The 22,735-nt window shown below is 36.1% G+C and overlaps 1 protein-coding gene across 1 annotated transcript in view; it reads left to right on the top strand.

Annotated features, from left to right (window-relative positions):
- The window catches only part of LOC140148542 (serine/threonine-protein kinase/endoribonuclease IRE1-like), a 36,325-nt gene extending 15,277 nt beyond the window's left edge, over positions 1 to 21,048 (top strand). Inside the window, exons 6-19 of the mRNA XM_072170540.1 lie at positions 2,875 to 2,933; positions 7,154 to 7,400; positions 7,980 to 8,061; positions 8,554 to 8,698; positions 10,389 to 10,690; positions 11,104 to 11,282; positions 11,709 to 11,838; positions 12,939 to 13,095; positions 13,678 to 13,871; positions 14,604 to 14,742; positions 15,375 to 15,502; positions 16,305 to 16,428; positions 18,185 to 18,252; positions 19,453 to 21,048. Of these exons, the coding sequence (XP_072026641.1) occupies positions 2,875 to 2,933; positions 7,154 to 7,400; positions 7,980 to 8,061; positions 8,554 to 8,698; positions 10,389 to 10,690; positions 11,104 to 11,282; positions 11,709 to 11,838; positions 12,939 to 13,095; positions 13,678 to 13,871; positions 14,604 to 14,742; positions 15,375 to 15,502; positions 16,305 to 16,428; positions 18,185 to 18,252; positions 19,453 to 19,662 (2,164 nt within the window). The 3' untranslated portion in view covers positions 19,663 to 21,048. The remainder of the gene's footprint in view (positions 1 to 2,874; positions 2,934 to 7,153; positions 7,401 to 7,979; positions 8,062 to 8,553; positions 8,699 to 10,388; positions 10,691 to 11,103; positions 11,283 to 11,708; positions 11,839 to 12,938; positions 13,096 to 13,677; positions 13,872 to 14,603; positions 14,743 to 15,374; positions 15,503 to 16,304; positions 16,429 to 18,184; positions 18,253 to 19,452) is intronic.
- The last annotated feature ends 1,687 nt before the right edge of the window (positions 21,049 to 22,735 follow it).

Below are 22,735 nucleotides of genomic sequence, written 5' to 3'. Positions count from 1 at the left end.
ATAATTTGTTCAAAACATGTGGTAGATCTATGTGGAAACTTACAGGGAAATTATAGATTGTTATTGCTTTTATCTTTGCTTGCAACAATCTCCTTGAAAAAATGTTGTTTCCTAGGCATTTTATGTATGAAACGGAAAATTTTGTTTTCTGGATTTCTTAAATAAAACAAATGTGATGCAGTAAAATTGCTCCCAAAGATAAATTGTACACACCCAACAGGAAATAAATATGTCAATTTTGTCAACAGGAAACTAATTACCGGTATCAACATCAGCTGTCTCTTGACCTGCATGCAGCATTATAAGTCGTGTTCACATTTTGAGTTACACCCGCGCTAACATTAATAAAAATTCCACAAATATTTTCGCTACTCCTACCGCGTGTCCACACCTAGCCTACTCCTAGCACCAAAAGGTCAAACTTACACCGCGTGCCAGGAGTAGCAATGTTCACATTGCAACTTACGCCTGGCGGAGGTTACACCCAGCTCGCTACTCCTGACTTTTGTCAGGATTAAAATCGTCGGACGTACGTCTGGCGGAACTTACGCTGACCATCGTTCACACTGCCACTACTCCTGGCAGTGCCTACCGCTACTCCTAGCAACTTGCGCCGACCAAGTTCCACCGGGCGTACGTCCAACAATGTGAACACAACTATATTCAAAGAAGTATATTCAGGCAGGGGGTTTTCTTCATACAACTGGGCCTGCATGTCACAAATGGGAAAATGACCTTTTTGCTGCAATTTGATTTAGTAAATTTCACGATTCTCGCATTAAAGAATTAATAAATTTACTAATTTGGCAGCAATTTAATTTTGCCACTGGAACCCGCTCAATAAAAAATAAAATACTTGCAAAATAAACTTGTTTTACAGCAGTTGGTGAATGAAGCCTGGCTGATTATATAATAATAACAGCACCTAATGGTAGAAATTTTGGGCACATTTGGTATGGTTATTTTGTGTGTGTCTCTTCTCACTTGTAATTGTACAAAAATAAAATGTTTATTGTGTCAAACAAAAAATGTTAGCTGCATTATCTACCGACATCTTGAAATGCCAACTGAGTTTTGTTATTGTCTAGCAGCTTGTTCAGTTTAAGTGAGTACAGGTACTTCATACATGTATATTGACTGTGATATGTATAAAAATAGCCTTGATTACAAGCAGACCTGATGGCAATGGAGTGAGTGTCAAGAGGTAGTTGATATGGAGGCTTGCTGTGATCATTGGATTTGGATTTACTAAAAATAGTTTGCAATTTAAAGAGATAGGAATCAATATATTAGCTTCTGGGTGATAATAATGTTTTAAGACAAAAGGAATTTAAGGAAATTACAATTTTGATGCAGGTGGGGGGGGGGGGGGAAGAACTGATATATATATTTCCATAACAAAATCAGAATATCAATTTTCACAAGTTTCCAAAATCTCACACTTCATTTCTGGAGAATCTGAAGGCAGAGCTACATGTCCAAGCAGACCAAGCTATAAATATATGAACACTTAATACCGGGTCAGGTCTCTTTTAAAACAAAGGATTCAATTGTTTTCCATGAAAACTTCAATACAGCCACTGAAACCGAAACCAACATGTATAATATATATAACATATATGTAAATAATTGGGTTCCGTTCATGTGTGGAGATGCTTTCATTTGAATTTTGCAAAGATTGAAACGTACTATTTTTTTGATATTTTAAAATATCATATCACTGTTTGTGGAATTGAAATAATATTCCTATCACATGCTGAAATGTTGATATTCAAAACAAACCTGTTACCTGTCAGACCAAAAATTGCATTATTTCCACATGAAAAGCATCGCTTACCAAATGCGGGTCTGTCCAAATGCCAAATTTCACACTATTGAATGAACACACCATTGATTATGATGTTGGTGTTATACAATGGCTATGAACAGACCGATGATGAAGTGACATGTTATTAATTGTAGCTTGAGGGATCCACACCGACAAAGCCGGTTTCAAACATAATTTTTGTGACTAGAAGTTTCTCACTCTCAGTTAAAATTAAAAACTTTTGTTGAATTTTCTCAAAAGAAATTGTTAAAGGTCACCAAAACATTGAACATACTGAATTACTCATATTCACAGGATCTTGTCTTTGTCACATGGCTATAGCAGGGTCACCTAAATATTTCAGCCGCTGTGGTTGATGTCCATGGGACAGGAAACTATCATAATTATGTGTGATGAAAATCAGCAAAAATCACCCAATTGTGCTACTAAATTGGGCTAAATTCCATACACCCCTTTTAGGAAGTGGCTATAATAGGAGCTATTTGAGGCTTGGCCTTTCATTATACAGTTGAATGCATTTCAATTGTGTTTGCTACCATGCCCATATAGCTCAATGTATTTTGTTGAAACATGCATACACATGTAGGAGAATTTAAAGAAATGTTTTGATTGTTTTTTTTAAATAAGTTTTATTCTTATTTAATTTTAATTTAATTTTAACTTTGCAAAAATTATGTGTGTTAGGGGGGTATCTTTTATACCATTTAATTGTACAAAAAAATTAAAGTTCATTGCTCCTTATATAGAATTGTATTTACATTTTTCCTGTAATAAATTTGTTGTTGTTGTAAAGAAAAAAATGCTAATTTTAAAAATGTTTAAAAAAGTTTGAAGGCATTGGAATCATGGACAATTCTTGACCATGTGAACCTTCAGACCTCCCTTTCAGTGCTGCACTAGTTTTGAATACAATACTAAATTGTTAAAATTCAAAGTTCAAATAAAATTATGGCCATCACTACAGGTGTCACTCCATTCCTTTAAGAGAATTTTTTCTCCATTTCACCTCATCTATAATCTGTTTTTCTTTGTTTTTTTCTTTTCAGATGGAATGTGACGTTTACAGACTATTCCTCACATGTCGGCATAGATGACGCAGACTATCGTAAGTTATTAAAACCTTTTAAAACCAGAGATTTTTGGATCCTTTACTGTTTTGTAATAAAACAAGAAATATCAAAATAAATCAAGTTTTGTTTTAAGAATCACAAGGATGAAATTAGGTATTCATTTATTGCTGTAATTGTTGAGGTATATGAAGAATTTCCTATTTTCTAGCTCTTTATTCCCATACAAAAGTACAATGTATAAGAGATTTATTAATTTCACCTGTTTTTGTACTTTTCCTGTTATAATTATGATTGAACCTCTGTTTAATGCCTGTTGTTAAAATTATTCAAGATTTTATAAATTATACAAAGAGCAGTGGGAAAACCCAGTGCTTGGAAGATTAAAAAAAACCTCTTCAAGCCTAAGCTTTGTCTTGGAATAATGGGAAATTTGCCACTAATATTGATTACTTCAGACAAAATATAGCATTGGTTACCATGGTAACTGAATATATTTAAAAAGGTGTTTTCAGCCTCAAGGTTTACATGCAAGTATACCATTGCTTTCAATCCACTCACAATTATCATACAAGAACAAAGTGCACAAAAGAATTTGGTCAAAATAGCTAAATCCTCTGGCCTTTCCAAGGCACTTAATAACATTTCAAGGGTATAAAAAGTATAATAAAAATAAATGAATTCAATGCAAATATATATATACCACTTATGTTTCAATGGTGAAAAGCAAATTAAAAACAATTGAAAAAGAAAGTTCCTCTTCAACAAAGGCACAAGGAAGGTTTATAGTATTTTTTGTGGTATTTTTTAATTTTGTTTTTTTATTATTATCTCCAACTTTTAAAATATATTATAGCTCATTTCTATAACACTTTCCTAAAGGTAGGATATGAGGCATTTGGAAACTTTAACTAGATCTATTGTTGATCAAAACAATATGATACAAAGAAAATATGAATTAATATATACACTTTGCCGGGGTTTGCCCTACTCTATTTTCTGTTCAAAACATGCTCAGAGCAGAGAAATTGATATTTTCCAGAAAATGCCTCATATCCTACCTTAAGTTTTGATTAGGTAGTCAATATGTAGATGAAATCATGTTTGTATTTCTTTTTTTTTTTTTTTTTGCAAACACATGCGAGAATAAGAATTTAATCTATTCGCATTGACAACTACCTACATGTACTACATTAGGCAAACATATACATGTACATAATTATAAAACCACAAGGCATTTGGACATAATTTATTTCATGCAGGCAATAAATTAAAATCAGTTGATCTGGGCTGGCCATATGTATAATGCCCACATAATTTGAGTCAGATGACATTGAACTTTATAACTGTTTTATGCAGTAATTTATGCAACAGTGCGGTAGCAAGCCTGTCTTATTTGCATAAAATTACTATTATTACCACCTTGTCAGTGCAGTTTAGTTTCTGGACATATGCAATGCTTTTTAAAGTTGAATTAAATTGTGTTATTTTTCTAAACAAAATATGCCCATATATTATGTTAAAGTGCTACATAAAGTGTTCTTTAGTTGTTGTTTTTTATATAACATTTTAATTGTTAAATTAGGGAGGATGGGTTTGGACTTCTCACTTGCTTCTCACCAGCTTCTCACAACTGCCACTTGGGTTCAATTTCCTGCTTGCCACATGTGAATTTAGTTGCCGATCCATGCTCGTCCTATGGATGATCCGGTTTTCCTTCTGCTTCTAAAATTTTCCCTCTTCCCATATCTCTGTCCCATCATATTCAATTGGCATCCCTTTAATTTAGGCTTCTTGTGAGCAATATTGGGTTTTGCCTGGCTTTGGCTGAATGTTATAAATAATAAATAGTAACATTGATGAATATAATAATCATCGTAATAATAACATAAATAATTTATACATGGTGTAAAAATGTGAAGCACCTAAGCTCATCATAGTGTATGAATATGGTTATGAAATGTAATTGGGAAAAAGGTGATGATTTATGGTTTGCTATGTATCAGTAATATAATATCTCTTGTCTTACTAGTCTTATCTTAAAATTCTATAGATTGATGGATGAAATTATTATATTATTTATTAGGGTATGGTATATAATAAAAAAAAACCCATAAAAGTTTCAGTTATTATTTATTATTACTAGTGCACCTGCAGCTGTGAGAGCCCTGATGCTGTGAGAGCACTGGCATGATAGCGATACTATTTGACCCCAGATGACCTTTGAACTCGGATGACCTCGGTGCAATTTTTTTCATGCTCCCCTCAGTCATACGAATTATTCCACCTATCAAGTTTAAGCCCAATATAGGGCAAAGTTTAAATTTAGCCCCTACATGACCTTTGACCTCGGTTGACCTCAATTTTGTTTTGCGCATATATTCCCCTCGTATGAAGGATTCCACCCACCAAGTTTGAACCCGATAGGACAAAGTTTGAAATCCATGACCTTTGACCTCGGATGACCTCCATATAGTGTTTTTCATGCTCCCCTCATACGAAGGATTCCACCCACCAAGTCTGTGCCCGATCGGACAAAATTTGATCCCCTCCGTAATGACCTTTGACCTTGTTGACCTCAATGGTATTTTGCGCATATATTCCCATCGTAGCAATGATTCCACCCACCAAGTTTGAGCCTGATCGGACAAAGTTTAAAATTTGACCCCTCCGTAATGACCTTTGACCTCGGTTGACCTCGATTTTATTTGGGCATATATTCCCCTCGTATCAAGGATTCCACCCACCAAGTTTGAGCCCGATCGGACAAAATTTGAAATTTGACCCCTCCGTAATGACCTTTGACCTTGGTTGACCTCGATTTTATTTTGGGCATATATTCCCCTCGTATCAAGGATTCCACCCACAAAATTTGAGCCCGATCGGACAAACTTCGAAAATTGACCCCTCCGTAATCACCGTGGACCTCGGTTGACCTCAATTTTATTTTGGGCATATATCGCCTCGTATCAAGGATCCCACCCACCAAGTTTGGGCCCGATCGGACAAAGTTTGAAATTTTGACCTTTGACCTTGACCTCCGATGACCTTTCAAACTACCCCATAAACGTGGAATGCCCGATACCTACCTATATCCGAAATATTGGAACGATGCGTCGAGCGGCGTAAACGCATAGCCGGACAGACAGAGCTACGATTTTTTTATTAGTATAGACTAGTGCACCTGCTGCTGTGAGAGCCCTGATGCTGTGAGAGCACTGGCATGATAGCGATACTGTTTGACCCCAGATGACCTTTGACCTCGGATGACCTCGGTGTAATGTTGTTCATGCTCCCCTCATACGAAGGATTCCACCTATCAAGTTTAAGCCCAATATGGCAAAGTTTAAATTTAGCCCCTACATGACCTTTGACCTTGGTTGACCTCAATTTTGTTTTGCGCATATATTCCCCTCGTATCAAGGATGCCACCCACCAAGTTTGAGCCCGATAGGACAAAGTTTGAAACCCATGACCTTTGACCTTTGACCTCGGATGACCTCCATATATTGTTTTTCATGCTCCCCTCATACGAAGGTTTCGACCCACCAAGTTTGAGCCCAATCGGACAAAGTTTGAAATTTGACCCCCTCCGTAATGACCTTTGACCTCGGTTGACCTCGATTTTATTTCGCACATATATTCCCCTCCTATCAAGGATTCCACCCACCAAGTTTGGGCCCGATCAGACAAAGTTTGAAAATTTGACCTTTGACCTCCGATGACCTTTGAACCCACCTCACGAACAGCGTACGCCCGGTACCTATCTATATCCGAAATATCGGATCGATGCGTCGACGTGCAGCGAAACGCATAGCCGGACAGACTTACAGAGACCGCTCATTATTTTAGTATATTAGATTTCAAGGATTTTTGAGCGCATTTCCACAAAGTCCAATGCACTTTACATAATAATAAAAAAAAACATACAAAGTTCAACTACAAGAGATATGAATACATATAAGCCTTATATTTAAAAAAAGTTATTCAGGTTCTAAAAATTGCCAACATTTCCAAAGGGATACTCAAATTGCATCATATCAACAAACATCAGGGACAGGGAATCACTGATCCTTCGTCAAATCCAAAGTAGCTGAAATATATAGTGGATTCCATTTCATTTTTTGTCACTTCTATCTTTCACCTGTCAACTAAGGCTCTTCTGTCTAGTCTTAATCTTATAAAAAGCACTCTTGAAATGAAAACTTCACTGCATTGAAACTCTCCTTCTTGTTTTATTGTGTTTTGTCATTTTTAGAGTGGAAGCATTTCTCTTCCAGTACGGATGGTTCTGTGGTAACCCTGGACAGGAAATCTGGTGAGATGTTATGGGATGGCAGCTATGGGTCTCCTGTGGTTGGTCTCTATACACTCTATGGTGATGGACTTAAGAAGGTTGCATTCACCAGTATCTCACCTAGGACTATGGGTCATCTCTTAGATGGAGGGGAATTCCCATCATGGAGCAATAGGCTGCTGGATTACTCTAATGATGATGCACTTCTGTAAGTTCTCTTTTTTTCATTTTGAATTTCTGTGTTGTTTGTTTGTTTGTATTTTTTTTTGTAAAACATATTTTCTGCAGTTCTTTAGCAGTTGGGTTACTGGCGATCAAAAAAATGTACATATGTGATATGATCAAGCAAAATCAGTCAGAAGTCGGAAATATTGATTTTGAGATATAGCCAAACAAAGGAAGTGCTTTTGTTTCCTATTGTTTGGGAAACTCTTTAACTGCTCTCATCTTTTGCACTGGTTAACCAAATTCAATGGGGTTTGCAGCCAAATGTAGCTTTGCAAATGCTGTTAAAAATCCTATAAGAAACTGAAATTGAATATGTCTGACTTCAGACTAATTTGGCTTGATCACACTCTCACGCTTGGTGTGCGTAAAACTGTTAAATATCAAAGTTGGATTTATCTCATGAATATCAGTCATATTTGCTTTTAAATGCCGCAACTAAATATCTAAAAGAATACTGCAAATTTGATTAGACATGAAAGTGTGCATACAATAATTATGCTTGGTCACAGTCTGTTTGTGTTGAAGATTTCAATTGCCCTTTGTATTTTCTCTTCCATAGACCTACCCTGTATGTGGGAGAGTATGAGCATGGTATATTTGCATTGCCAGCAGTCATAGAGGATGGATCCGTACCAGTTGTGGTAAGAGAAAATATCATTAATTCTATCCTATAATTCAAATGAATTTGAGCTGGCAATTGTAAATGACTGTTCTTATAATCAATATGAATATAAACCAGCAGAATGCCTGTGAGCGTTGTGTGGAAATGACCGTCATCATTGATGGTAGCCGATGTCTTCCAAGTTCATGTTGCTCCTATAGAGGTTATCCACTTCACTCATGTGTGACTTCTAACAAAAGGCGCTGGTTCCCGTAGTAATCCTCATTCAAACCAATTCAATGCACCTCAGAGTTGCCTGCAGGACTTTGGCGGGCTATTTTGAAACAGTGATGGTTGCACATGCAAGTACTTCTTTTGAAAGTCCTAAACAAGGTATATCAGTCGCTGATAGGATATGCAGCTTATAGAACACGGATAACCTCTATACTAAATTTTTTAATCAACTACAGTTGTGCGAATAACAGGCAACATTGTTTTTATGGAATCCTTTGGTTTTATTCATTTATTTCAGCCGAGAGGATGGAGTCCGCCATTACTAGAAGGACCCTCATCTAATCAACCACCCACTCACCATGTAACAGAGCCTATGATGAGTACAATTATACCAGCTCAATACACAAGACCACCAGCATTATTAAAACCACCATTACTCATTGGTAAGAAGAGATTTTGTCATTCAATCTGTGACATGTTCCTGTGTGTGTGTGGGGGGGGGGGGTAAATTAATGAAACCAAGTATTTAAGCTAATTGAACACATACATGTAATAATTTTGATTTGTAAAGCCTTACCACTCCTGAATCTATCAGTCAACCTTAATATAGATCAGTTTCAGTATCAATTTAAGGTATATTTCACCAAGATCAAAATAATATACAAATTACAAGATAATGTGGTGTGGAGGTCAAAGAGAACAAATCTTGAATGTATCTGACCCCCCTTTACTTAGTTAGACGCAAGGAGGTTAGATAGAAAGGAGAGGGAATAGATTACGTAACGCATATTGTTCCTTTGTGCCTATTTGAGTTTCCGAAACGCTATGCATCGAGAGGTACCTTTTGTTCGGGACAAAGGGCTTCCGCCATTAAATCGGTAACTGTCCTGACAGCGTATTAACGCTATAATAGGCAGGCTACTGTCAATAAGCGATCAAACGAAAGTCACGTGAAAGCGCCTACACTAGCGAGAGGTACCCTTTGTTCCCATACATCACAAGGGTGTACTTGAGTAGCCGTATAAGCACAAAAGGCACACATTAGCCGTGGGTGTACAGTTCGTTATCAGCCACTGACTGAGGAGCTTCATTTAAATCGATTGCACATCAGAATTAAGGCTGCCAAGTCCACATGTCTTTAGTACTGTATAATGGTAATACTATAATGGTAATACTGTAATACATTGACATTTAATTTTATTTTAAAAAGGAGATTGGCATACCCAGTGGCGTACCGAAAGGGAGGCAGCTCTTTTGTGAGAGGTCTTGGGAGGGGATGAGGGAGGAAGAGGTGGAGCAGGGGATATGGAGAATGAGAGAGGGGACTGGAGGAAGAGAGGAAGAAATGAAGAGAAAAAAAATAGAAGTAAATAAAATAATAGAAAGATAAGGAAAATGATAGGAATGAGAGGGGACAAAAAGTAAAAGGGGATATGGAGAAGGGAAGGGAGACAAGGAGATGGGGCGATACTTTAGCAAGGAAAGAATAAGTAGAGAGAAAGGAAAAGAAAGGGATGATAAATAAATGTAGGCCTAATAATAATTATTATAGAAACTAGACACAGCCCCCCCCCCCCACACACACATAGACCTAACACTAATAGCACTACAGGCAGCCATTCGATGATATCAATGCTATTATGCGTTACGTAATTAAGCACAAGTCACCCAATTTCGAAAATTAGACGTTGAATGTACACTCTCATGAATATTGATTGGCAACATTTTCCAATATGTCAGCGCTCAAATCGGACACAATAGAACAATAGACCTTTCAGTGTGTTGGTAAGACGAGTAAGACAAGACTTTTAATAGTGCTAGATGAAGACAGACGAGACAAGTATGGACAGACAAACAGTGATGGCAATATAATTTAAACATGTAAGCAAAATATAATAACATAGGAACCAAGAAGGATAATGGAATTACAATAACTTCACAGAGGTACTTAGTTATAAAACAATAACAAGAATGCTTTATAATTACGTTTTAAAAGAAAACTGTGATTAGTTGTTTCTTAAATTAACATCAAAAGAATTCTACAGTAACGGACCTTTGTCTTCTTAAGGACTTTGAACAATCTTGCTACCTTTTGTTAACATAGATTACTCTTTTTGATTTGTTCATTTGCAGGTTATCACGAGGTTCCAGAGGATTCCCATGCCTTAATAATCCCATCCCCGGGCAATAAAGGTGCCTCACAACAAATCTTTGTCCCTCCAACCTGGAATGACCTGCCTCACAATGCCCCCAAACCTACACCACTACCTGTGCCCCACCCAAGGCCCACTGCTGATGATGCACATAATGATACACAGACTATAGGGGTTAGGGAGGATGGTGGCTTGCATATTGTACTGAGTGGAAGAACATTTGTAGCCGGGATAGTTACTCTGCTGTTAGGGATATTTGTCATTGTGCGACTATTTTCTAAGGTTTGTATGCATACTTAATAAGACTATATCTGCATTACTGTAGCATGTCTTCAGTTTCCTTTATTTGCAATCAAAAATACATCTTAGTAATTATCTTCTGCATTTTATTCCTGTCTTTTGGCACAGACAGAGGTGTACACAATTTCTTTACAACAAACAGCCAGTTGTAAGGTAAAATTATTAAGTGAGAAGTAATTCATTGGTAGAGCACCAGCGCAGTCACCTTCGGAGCCTTGTTTCACCCTTATATAGATGAGCACACCATTATAATTTCTCTTTGAAGGTGTCTTGGGAAGTATTTCTTGAACTGCATATCTCCTTATACTTATTTGCAAAAACTTGCAAATTTGACCAGAAAACATGTTAAGAAACAACATGTTGAAATGCTTTTGTTGATATATCTCTTATTGCAGCCTGTAGTGATTGTGTCCAACCAGCCTCGTTCTATACAGACATCCAATCAGAGTCAAGCTAGTAGTGATTCAGGAGTCTATGATTCTGCTGCACCGGAAGGATTTAACCGTGTGGGTAAAATCATGTTCAATCCCAAGGAGATCCTTGGACAAGGATGTGAAGGAACATTTGTTTACAAGTAGGTATTTGAGAAAATGAGTCTTGATGTCTGAAATTAGGAAATGCTAGTTTAATAGAATCCCAACAGTTTTGATGGTACAAATGTAAAAGCCTGTAGTTAAGCAGCATGTCAATAAAGCTCTTTGTAAGTTGAAAGTATCAAATACTGGCCAGTGTAATTTAAAGATGACTTCAATTTTGTTCTGTATTTTTGCATTGCTTCTTACATGAGTTAATGGCCAATCCCTTGGTTTATATCAAAAAAAAAAAAAAAAAAACAGTGACAAAAGCTTTTACAATATGGTGCAATGTTTCTACAATATAAGAAAGCTAGGATGTCTTCAGCATAATGTAATGTGACTTTGATGCATTGTTATTTTATAGGAAAATATGCTATAATATAAATCTAGTCATTTATACTTGTTTTTTATTGGGTATATTGCAGAGGTCAGTTTGACAATCGTGATGTTGCAGTGAAGCGTATTCTTCCTGATTGTTTCAACTTTGCTGACAGAGAAGTTGAATTGTTAAGAGAATCTGATGAGCACCCAAATGTCATCAGATATTATTGTATGGTAAGTACTTGTACTTTAATCTTTTCTCTGCAATGTAGGGAAACCAGTACAGTGTGTGAGCACTCTGTTACTGCTGATCTAACATTGCCTCTGATTGGTCAATTACATGATATTTTCACTTTAATCACCAATCAGAATGGAGCTTTGCAAATAATTCAACCCAATTTTTTTTTTGCATGGTGAAATTATTCTAACAATGTTGCTGATTGGGCCAATTGATAATGAAACTTCTTTTTGGCCAATCGGCAGGTAGTTCTCATGGGGTTAAACGCTAGTGTAGTGTCTTCTAGGATCTGTTTCAAATTCAAAGTGAATATTATGAACAATAATGTAAATATTTATATCACACTTTGTATAGTTGCACCTCTCACTCAGCTATCATCATTCATCACATCCTTGTATAGCAAAGAAGCCATTACTGTTAACAAGCTTCCATGTATATCTTCTTGAAGCTCCCCCCAAGTTATGTAGCGGATAATTTGATGATTACAGTTAACTTGTGCTTATTTCATGAATCAAATTGCCAGCAACTCATTTTGTGATTATTAACAGCTATCCCCAGTGTTGAGTGTTCAGGTTTGTTTGTTCACTATGGTATATGAATTTGACCCCCTCATTCAATAAAAATACATACATATAGTCCTCTTGCTCTATGAAAATGGGATGTTTATCCAGGACCAATTACTAGTAATTACCCCCTTTGGCCAAATTCACTCCCAGCTGGACAAGCCCACCCCAATGATAAACCACAGTAGACAAGCCAAAATATAGAAAATTGTTGTGTAATAATGGTATTATGGAATCTGTTGGCACACTTTTCACACCATGTTGATAGCCATATAATAGGGCATCAGCAGGGGATAATTGGATAGATTAGTGCTTTTGGTAGTAATACCTTTTTCGTAGCGCAACCAGAGTATACTTTTTCTTACTTTCATTTGTCTTTAATTATTATTATTATTAGCTTGATTTCATGTTTGCTATGCTTCCGATTTATTATCATATTTACGCCTGTTCTGTACTTGTTTAAAATCTTAATTTGAATGAAGTTGAAGATGTTCTGCAAATCACTAATCATTTCTTTCACATTTTCTTGCCAGGAGGAAGATAAGCAGTTCCGTTACTTAGCCCTAGAGTTGTGTGCTGGCACATTACATGAGTATGTTAGTGATACCAGCAGATTTGAGCAGCTGAAACCAAGAGAAGTGTTACAGCAAGCTACATCAGGACTTGCACATCTACATTCACTCAATATAGGTAAATCATCAGTGATAGGGATTAAGCAAGGGTAGTAAAAGACACACCTTTAAGATAAATTATGATAATCTAGAATGGTGTGGAATATAAAGGTTAGAGGGGTGTGACCCAATCGACAGCCTCATCTCCCAGTTTTCTACATCAAAGCTGAAATTTTGGTATCAGAAGAAAGCTCATATTTTTCTCATTACCCCAATGAAATGTAATGCCTGAGATGTGTTTTGTTTAGATGGTGTGAATAAAAACATGGTGAATTGTGGTAACCACCCCCAGAAGTATGTACTCTCCTATCTAGGGCATTGCTATGCTATTGTTATACATATTTTTACTTAGCATACCAAAACTGCTGGAGCAACACAACTCAAAATGTGTAAACATTGTTTAATGGTAGGCCTCAATATAAGATAGAAAACAGAACATGAATAAATTGGACCACGCCCTATTAAAAGGAATTCATTCAGAAATACATGGTTATTTATTGTTGGGCTGGTATCTTACTTTGAATCGGTAACTTGAGATTGAAAATGAGATTGCTTCACAAAATTACATTTAAAAAATGCATTTATATCTTTCTTTTTGCAGTCCATCGTGACATCAAGCCTCATAATGTCCTCATCTCTCAGCCCAATGCACATGGACAAATCAAAGCCATGATATCTGACTTTGGACTGTGTAAGAAACTAGCGGCAGGTCGAAGGTCATTCTCGCGCAGGTCAGGAGCTGCTGGAACAGAAGGTTGGATTGCTCCCGAAATGCTTATAGGGGAAGAAAGAACAGTGAGTAGAGTGATACAAATAGTCATACTTGTATTATAGCTGACAGTCCAGTTTGTAAAGAGTAGGATAATACTCCTGACTCATACTTCAACACTGTTAAATGGCTACCCTCTGTAGCATTTGTAGTGCTATAGTTTGTATATCTACCTCGAGTCACCAGCACTAGTTTTGAAGTTCAGCATGTTCTATGTTAGCTTAGCGTTACTTGGTGCGTGTACATACTTTTATGTGCGCGATCAACATGTACATGCAAGAAACCACGCTAAGCCAACGCAGCACACGCTATAGAAAAATTACTTAATTCGTGTACATCATGGAACATACTCTTTGCGTGGCTGTGCGTAGTAAGCTGTTGTATGCAAATAACCTCGCAATATGGACGCGTAGAGTAGTGCTGTACGCTTCTGTATTAGCATGATTAGTCGCGGAGTAACAGGCGTAGTTGAATGTTCCACAATGTACACGAATATAATAATTTTTCTATAGTGCCGTTGACTCAACGTAGGTATATAGACTATATTGACAAGTGGTGTTTGCATACACTTGTTGTTTTTACCTTGCAAAAGGGGAGTCTTTATGCTCTTGAAACGTCAGTTGTTTTGTCTGTTTTAACCTTAATTTTGGATGTTGTACATTTAACAAGTAACCCTCTATAAAGTAAATATGCACTCATCTGAGCAGCAATTTAAGCATCCATTAACATATTTGTATACCACATTTGTTTCATTACAGACTACAGCTGTTGATATATTTTCCTTAGGCTGTGTGTTTTACTATGTATTGTCAGGTGGTAAGCATCCATTTGGCGATTCATTAAGACGACAGGCAAACATACTCAATGGGGAATTCAGTCTAGATAGAATATCACAAGGTTAGCATCAATTTTCTGTCAATGTATATGTCTCCATCTTTGTCTGTTGATATGTCTTGTCTTTGTCTCTTCCCCACTTTCTCTCTCCTTCACTACCTGTTTTGGTTTTTGTGCATAGTAGTTGTCTTCGTTTTACCCATTTATTTTTAGGGCAGCTTTCTTTTTACTATTTCTGATGTCATATGGTTGCCATCTCTTTGTACACTGTTAAAATTGAATAATTGAAGTATAATGATTTGTATCCGTCTGTCAAAACTTATAATAATCTATAACATTTTAGATTATATGATATTAATTAAATAAATTTCCTAATTGTTCAGAGTTGCGGGTACGCAATAGTGATCATCGAACGTGTAGAAGAGGCGCTCTGTGACCAATGGTCAACCATCTTGTTGTCATGATTGTTTATTACTTGTGTGTTCACGCTCGTACAACATGTAGAATTAATTTTTTTGCATGTCTGTGGAATGTTAATTTACAATAATACGTCTTACAATGTATGTATTAAGTTATAGAAGAAAGAAGCTACTTAATAATTAAATGTTGTTGGGGAAGAAGATGTGTAAGGGTTTATCGATCGTCAAAACAGTATTAGTTGAAAATAATTTGCAAGTTTATTTTGTTGTTTTCAGATGATATAGTATCAAGGCAATTACTAGCCAGGATGATGGATACTGTGCCGTCACTGAGACCACTCACAAAAAGTATCCTCAAGCATCCATTTTTTTGGAATCATGAAAAACAGCTCCAGTTTTTTCAGGTGAGATTTGAGAAAAATTGTAGTAATGTTCAATATTTTGTTAGGATGATTCTAAGGGTGGGACATCCAGGCACATTGTCTCCTTTGCAAAAATATTTCAAACACATGCACAGCAACCAGATTTTCCCTCTTTCTGCCGCCAGCTCAACCAAGAGAATGTCACCTAAGATGTTGTCACAGCGGCAAATGATACAAAGTGACCAATGCCCATAATGCATCTCGATGTCACAGGTATAAAAATGGTGGACAAGAAATGTCACTAATTTGTACCCTTACAGACGAAATACAGTGTATTTAGCCAATATCAACTTGTGGTCATCAGCAGAAAATATTGAAGTAGCACCTGAGCTTTTTGGCACAATATGATAGTAATAGAAAGAAACATGCAAATGTTTATCATTTTTCAGCACACAGATTTTGAACGATTGACAAGATAAACATCAATCTCTTATTCAAAATATCCCTCACGCTTAATTGTACAGTGGGTATGTGTGACATGAAGAAATCAACATTACTAAATCAAATTTGTGTATTGAATCCAATTTTAGTTGCTGAGACGTTTGGCATTATTATCTCTCTGTCTGTATTTTATTATGGACTTATATATAATGGTGCTTCATATTGCAATTGTGGATGTGGTTCATACACAGCATGCTTTTGTATTGATACCAGGGTAATCTGAAGAGAGTGCACGTGTTGAGGTCATTCGCTATGTATATGGTAAAGGCTTTGTGAATATATTGTGTACCAATGGTTTTCATAAATAACATTTTATTTTGTGTTTCTTTTCTTTTTTAATCAGGATGTAAGTGACAGAATAGAAAAAGAGCCATTGAATTGTCCATTATTAGTGTCCATGGAAACGGAGGCAAAAGAAGTGGTCAAATCTGATTGGAGGAATAATATCACAATAGAGCTGCAAACAGGTAAATGTTCAAGTTGCAATGTTATGTATTTAATAACATTACATTGCAGAGTATACAAATATTGAAACGGATGTGCCTTGGCCTACAAATACAAATATGGACTAAATATGGTAGCGTGACAGTCCCAAAGGATCGATGTGAAATATGGGCCTAAATGTCAGGATCATGAATAGCATAAATACCTGGTCGTCGTTAATTAGGAGATGGTTGTTGGATTGATTGTGATTTGCCACGGATTGTGAATTAATTAATTTAAGTAACTTAATTAAAGAAATGAGATCAATAAAGGTGACTCATGACAACATATAAAATGATCAACAGTATTATATTGTACTGGTTTCCCAGCATAGACTGTAAGCTTCACATTCACAATGCACAACAAATACACAATATATTATATATCCAGTTTACAACGCTTTCCTTTGTTACTGAAATTATCAGTAAAATATCGACATTAATTAATCACTAAAACTAGTCAATTCATCTTGTAAAAGTCACGAGTTATTCATAAATAGAATACTACTACACTAAGAAACATCGTGGGCTTTGTTTACAAATCAACAGCTGATTGCTGGAAATTCCCACGCTCAAGAAATTATGGAAATCGAGTATCGGACTCTATCGCCGATCTCTAAAATACATTTATGACATTATTAAAAGGCCTATGTGATGATTAGAAAATTGTGACAATTAATGAGATAAATTAACTAAAGAAATTAATGATTTATGAAATTATGTTTATCGATGATGCGTATTTATTTACTGACTGAAGTTAAAAATAGAAAAGCCAAAAACCTGATCACGCCATAGCGAGCACTCACTCGGATTAATCCGCGTTTACTGAGTCTCCGTGAAAAGTATACAAAAATCATACATAAATTAATAAGCACATTTCCAGTCAGATATTATATTAAATACGAATCATTACGAATTGTTACAACACTCACGTAGCTGATCCTAAAAGGATCAGCGAATCTAGTATCAGAATGTCCGAGTGCGAAGTGTGAGTTGCAAGACATGCAATACACGTCCACCGGTACAAAGCCTGGGCCGCAACTCAGCCGTTCCAAAACAACACGATCGGCATTTCATTTCTATATCGCGCAAGCAATTTGGTCGCGCAATTTGCGTACGCGCTGCGCCTGCAAAGCAAGCACGCAATACCTGACCAAATGAAATAAAGATGTAAATGAAAAGATTATTAAATATGATAAAAATATGATTAGCACTGCCGAAGTTTAAATGATGGTTTTCAATATTAGTAGGCCTACTAAGGTGCCTACTGGGGGTTCCGTTACAATATTGACTGCTAGGAGGGGCATGGTTAAGATTGTAGGCCCAAGGTGGGTCTCGGGTCATAGCATGGTTTTGTGATCACCGCGAACCATGTCCTGAATATAAAGCAGTCAATATTTGTTTCATATACCGAATGGATGTACGTGGATGGTGCGATTGCGCAGTTTGATCAGGACGCATGTGACTGGTCAATAGGTCATTTCCATGAATGGTCCATAGTTAATTTTGAGGGCGTAGCTAATTCAATGACTGCACTTTCAACCAATCGGCTGACAGGAATCTACATATGAGGTATATAATGTAAAATATTTAATTTGATTTGAAAAGTTTTATTGCTTATTGTTAGGTCATTTGCTATGTCAAAGTATTCATGATAGCAAAGAACTTGCCTTATTTTGACTCAGTGGCAAAGTAAGCTGTAATTATGCTTATAATTATGTGAATGTGTTGATTCTTTCAGATTTGAGAAAATTCAGAGCATATAAAGGGAAATCAGTAAGGGATTTATTGAGAGCAATGCGAAACAAAGTAAGTAATCTGGCCATCTGGTATAAGTTTATAATGCATGTGGGTTTAGTCTGAGAGTACTAAATTAAGAGAGGCGCTACTTCGATCGCTAAAATGAGGACAGCGTGAGCTCAGTACCTGCGTAAGAGTCTGTTCGACAAAGGTGATTGTGAATATGTAATGATATGAATGAGCTATAATGTGACGTAGCTACGAAAAGGATGATTGACAGCGCCGTATATGGTTCATTGGGCGGAGCCATTATGCCCATATTAGGCTGTTGTTGTGCAGACAAAAAGGTGACTGACAGATCTATTACGAATTGGCAGCAGACAGATTGCGCTGTCCTCTGACCCTGACTGTTTGTCACGTAGACAGACCGTGACCTGGGTAAACACGTACAAAGCAGGGGATGTGACTGTGCCACAGGTCTTGTCTTCGGAATCGGTATAGGCAATTTGTACAGAGTGCCGCTAGCCTGGTTTAGTCTTTCATGTTTAATGGTTATCAAAAATCAGGAGAGTGTTCATAATCAAAAGTGATTATTGTTAATCTTATTCACAAATTTAACTCACTAAAATCTTTTTCTTTTCTTAATCAAATTTTTAGTATTTTGTAGCTGTTTACATTTGCAAAGAGATCTAAGAATGTAATAACACTGTCCCGATTCAGTTATTTTATGCAAGATGAATTGGAAACGGTATAAATATCATTGTGAAAGAAAAAAACATTTCTTGATCCCCTATAGAAGGTGGTTTCCAGAAGTGTGTACAGGAGTGTTGAGGGTTTTCACTGTCAAGCTTCAACTGGGATATGTAACTGAGGGCTTGTTATATAATCTGACTAAAATGGTTTATAGTAGCACAATAGATCCATAATTTGATGGCCTTGACTTCCTCAAAACATGTTAACATTTGATACCACCCTACATTTTGCCCATCTAGTAAGAAATAAGTATGTACTCGAGGAAATAAGGTACTCCTGGAATAATTATTGCTTTGGGTGTTGTTGGGCAGATTTATTTATGTCATGGACTTTCAAATAATATTATAAATTTATATGATTGGAATTTACAGAAAAATCTGCTAAAATTTTAGATTCATGGTATTTCTATGTATGAAACAAAGAAATTACTGAATTAAAAAAAACCTTACAGAATATCCTGCAGTAACTTGCAACTTACATAAACATGTTATTTTTATTTTGTTTCTCTCAACCCAGAAACATCATTATCGAGAGCTCCCAGATGAAGTGAAAGAGACCCTAGGTTCCATACCTGATGGGTTTGTTCACTACTTCACATCTCGTTTCCCACTACTCATACCGCATGTCTACTCTGTCATGTCCAGTATGTGGAGAGGAGAGAATCTTCAGAAATACTACCCTCAACCGGACGAGCTAGGGGTTTCATCAAAGCTGCACTTTGAGTGATAAAGGTCACCTGTGACTTATACTGAACTTTTACCAATACAGGTCACCTGTGTGTGACCTGCAATATGATGGTTTTTCTTGCCATATTGTATTATTAGGCACCAAGTGTCATGTTTTATACAGGGCTAAGTATATTTTGAGTTAAAATAACATAAAAATGTGATGTGATCAAGCAAAATGAGTTGGGACATTTCTATAATTGATCCACCACAAAGGTGTCGTATTATGTATATCTGGAACTTAAAAATCTAAGTTGGATAGGGTTTTTAGTTTGATGTAACCTGGTTACTTCAGCAGTAAAAGTAAATGAGCCTTGATTTTGCCTCCAAAAGAGATTCATTTTGCTTGAATGTATCACAAATTATATCTTTGTGAGTGCAAAAACAGACAAGCAATAGCTGCTATGAAAATGAACAAACTTTCCTTTTATTTTAATAAGTATCACCAGTAAAAGTAAATTGATCACCAGGAATCTTTTAATGTGCTGGGTGTGTCACACAAAGAATGCATTTTAAATGAAGCAGCCACATTCATTGTTTTTGCACAAACCGATTATTGTCACATTCAAAACAAAATGTTAAACATTGTATATTTTTTTGTTTTCTTTTGAGTCACAATTAATTATTTTAGTGCATTTGAGTCAAAATGTTGTTTTATTGATTGATTGATTGATTGATTGATTGGCTGATGCATCGGTATACCTTGATTGATTCCATAACAGTCACATGTAGGCTATTGCGTAAATGTGCCTTTCAAACCTACAGTGCCTTGAGAATGCCAGGGCAGTAGGCCACTGCAGATATGTTATGGCTTCAGACATTGTGTTAAATGACTGGAAAATATTTAATAGTGTTGCAAATTTCCAGAATTGCAGGGTATAAAATAACAGTTCTAGATAATCTGCAAACATTAACTCAAATGTCACTAATGAATGTGATGTCTCAGGTGAAGTTGTAAATTACAGTTGTCTGCATTTCTGGTTATTTAAAATGATACGTTTTGTGGGACAACCAATATGCGGATATTTGGTTCAGTCAATTTCTGGACTTCGAGGGGCTGTTTCCGTAAGTATTTCAACAGCATGCAAAAGATTTTTTGTTAGTGCAACATGGCCGATTCCATGTGGCTTAAATTGTGCATGATAAAAAATTATAGTTATGACTAATGGCCATGCTTAATATCATTATAACAAGTGTTCTCAATGAGATTATTCCTGCTGGCTAGTTAAATGAAATGCTATACTGCATTACATCATTAGACCGACAACATATTTGGTATTATGACAATGCAGTAGCTTGGATTGTATATTACATAAAAAGCTCCCTCTTGTGATGTATACAGAATAAATTGCCAGTAGACCTTATTAAGGCAGCTGTGTACTCTCAGACATGCATGTAGTAAAAGTGCCATAACTTTGTAATTATTAAGCATAAGACATATAAAAGTATACATTTTTATAAAGGCAATACATCAATGAATCTTAATATAAATACAGATTTGGTGTAAAAACATCAATTATGAAGAAAATCACAAAAAAGTGAGTTTTTGGCCATTTTTGTTGGGTACATCATAACAAAAAAAAACACTCTTTCCAAAAATTTTTGTTTTGTTTTCAGACATCATTCCAAAAACGTTTTTTTTAGTTTTTGATATTGGCCTTATTTTTTAGATATTGACCATATAAGGCATCAAAATGAACTTTTTAAAATTCACAAACGCCTTTTTGCACAAAATGATGCCTAAAATCGGAAATAGACCAAAATATAAAAAAATAAGAAAACCGTTTCTTAGTCGATCATGCTTTTTATGATGAGCATAATTGCTTACCTATAGATGCTGTATTTATTGAGTTATCGTGTACCTAAATTGTCATTTTACCGAGAAAATGAACATTGAAATAAAGGCCGTTGAAGTTTAAAGAGGTCACATTTTGCACTTTGATCGAAGCTCACATGAGAATGCGGCAGTTCTTGTTTTTCTACCTTACATTACGTGAACATCGGGTAAATCCACAGCCCCTTGAGAAGTTTGGGCGAAATCTATTCATATCTTGGTGTTTAAATCGGGGGAAAGAACTTGAAAAAATTCACATTTTATCAGCTAAAACGGAGCCATTTGACCGCAAGGTTTTTATGAAATCAGTGCTTCCGTGGTGCTTCCATAAGATGCGCCGCGCATGCAGATATGCGTTGCGTATGCGTAGCGTATCTGTGCGTTAACAAATTACGCGTCTACAAAAGCGTGATGCGTTGTCGCTAGCGTATACCCGATGGTACAACAAAGATTTTCTTTCCTTTTAAATTGCGGAAGCGAGTGAAATAGTGAAATAAAATCCATAAAAAAGAGCATTTGGAGTTAACAAATCTGGATTTTCTTTCCTTGTATTTATAAAAAACATAACAAAGTAAATACATTTCAAAAAAGCTCAATTTCGCGAAAGAAACAATGTCTAGAGTACACAGCCGCGTTAATAAGTTTTCCGAATACAGCCGTTAGTTTATGATGACTATGTTTGGGTCATCATGCACCTGTTAGGTCCAGCACTTACCCTATAATCAAATTAAGTATTTCTTGGCCAAAGTGGAACATGCGTGTTGCGTCCATGTAGTGTACTAAGCGGGTACGCAGTGCAAGGCGCGTGTATACTTTCTTCTGTACCACGCTATATTCGCGTGTGATTATCGCGGAGCCACTAGCATTCACAGTGTTCCAGTTTGGCCAAGAAATACTTAATTTGATTATAGTTATCATGGTTGTGCTTTGCATAATACGTGTCACCGGTGAGCACTTGCCTGTATTCACCTTGTGCATGTGACCTGGTATTCCGAACATTTCCTATGTTGATTTCAAAAGGTCTATTGGGGAGACTTGGGCTATGATGACACTTGTTGAGAACACCTGCTATGTGATTTGCCATAGATTATTTTTAGAGAAGTGCAATTATATCCAAAAGTAACAGCTATTTTTGTATAATATATGTGTTATTTAAAATAAATATTGATACAATATGTATAATAATGTTTAAATATTGTAATTCATTAAAAAAATTAAACTTTTACATTATCATGTGTCA

This window comes from Amphiura filiformis, chromosome 1, assembly GCF_039555335.1.
Source record: "Amphiura filiformis chromosome 1, Afil_fr2py, whole genome shotgun sequence".
Taxonomy (NCBI): Eukaryota; Metazoa; Echinodermata; class Ophiuroidea; order Amphilepidida; family Amphiuridae; genus Amphiura; species Amphiura filiformis.
This window is presented reverse-complemented; position numbering and strand designations above follow the sequence as displayed.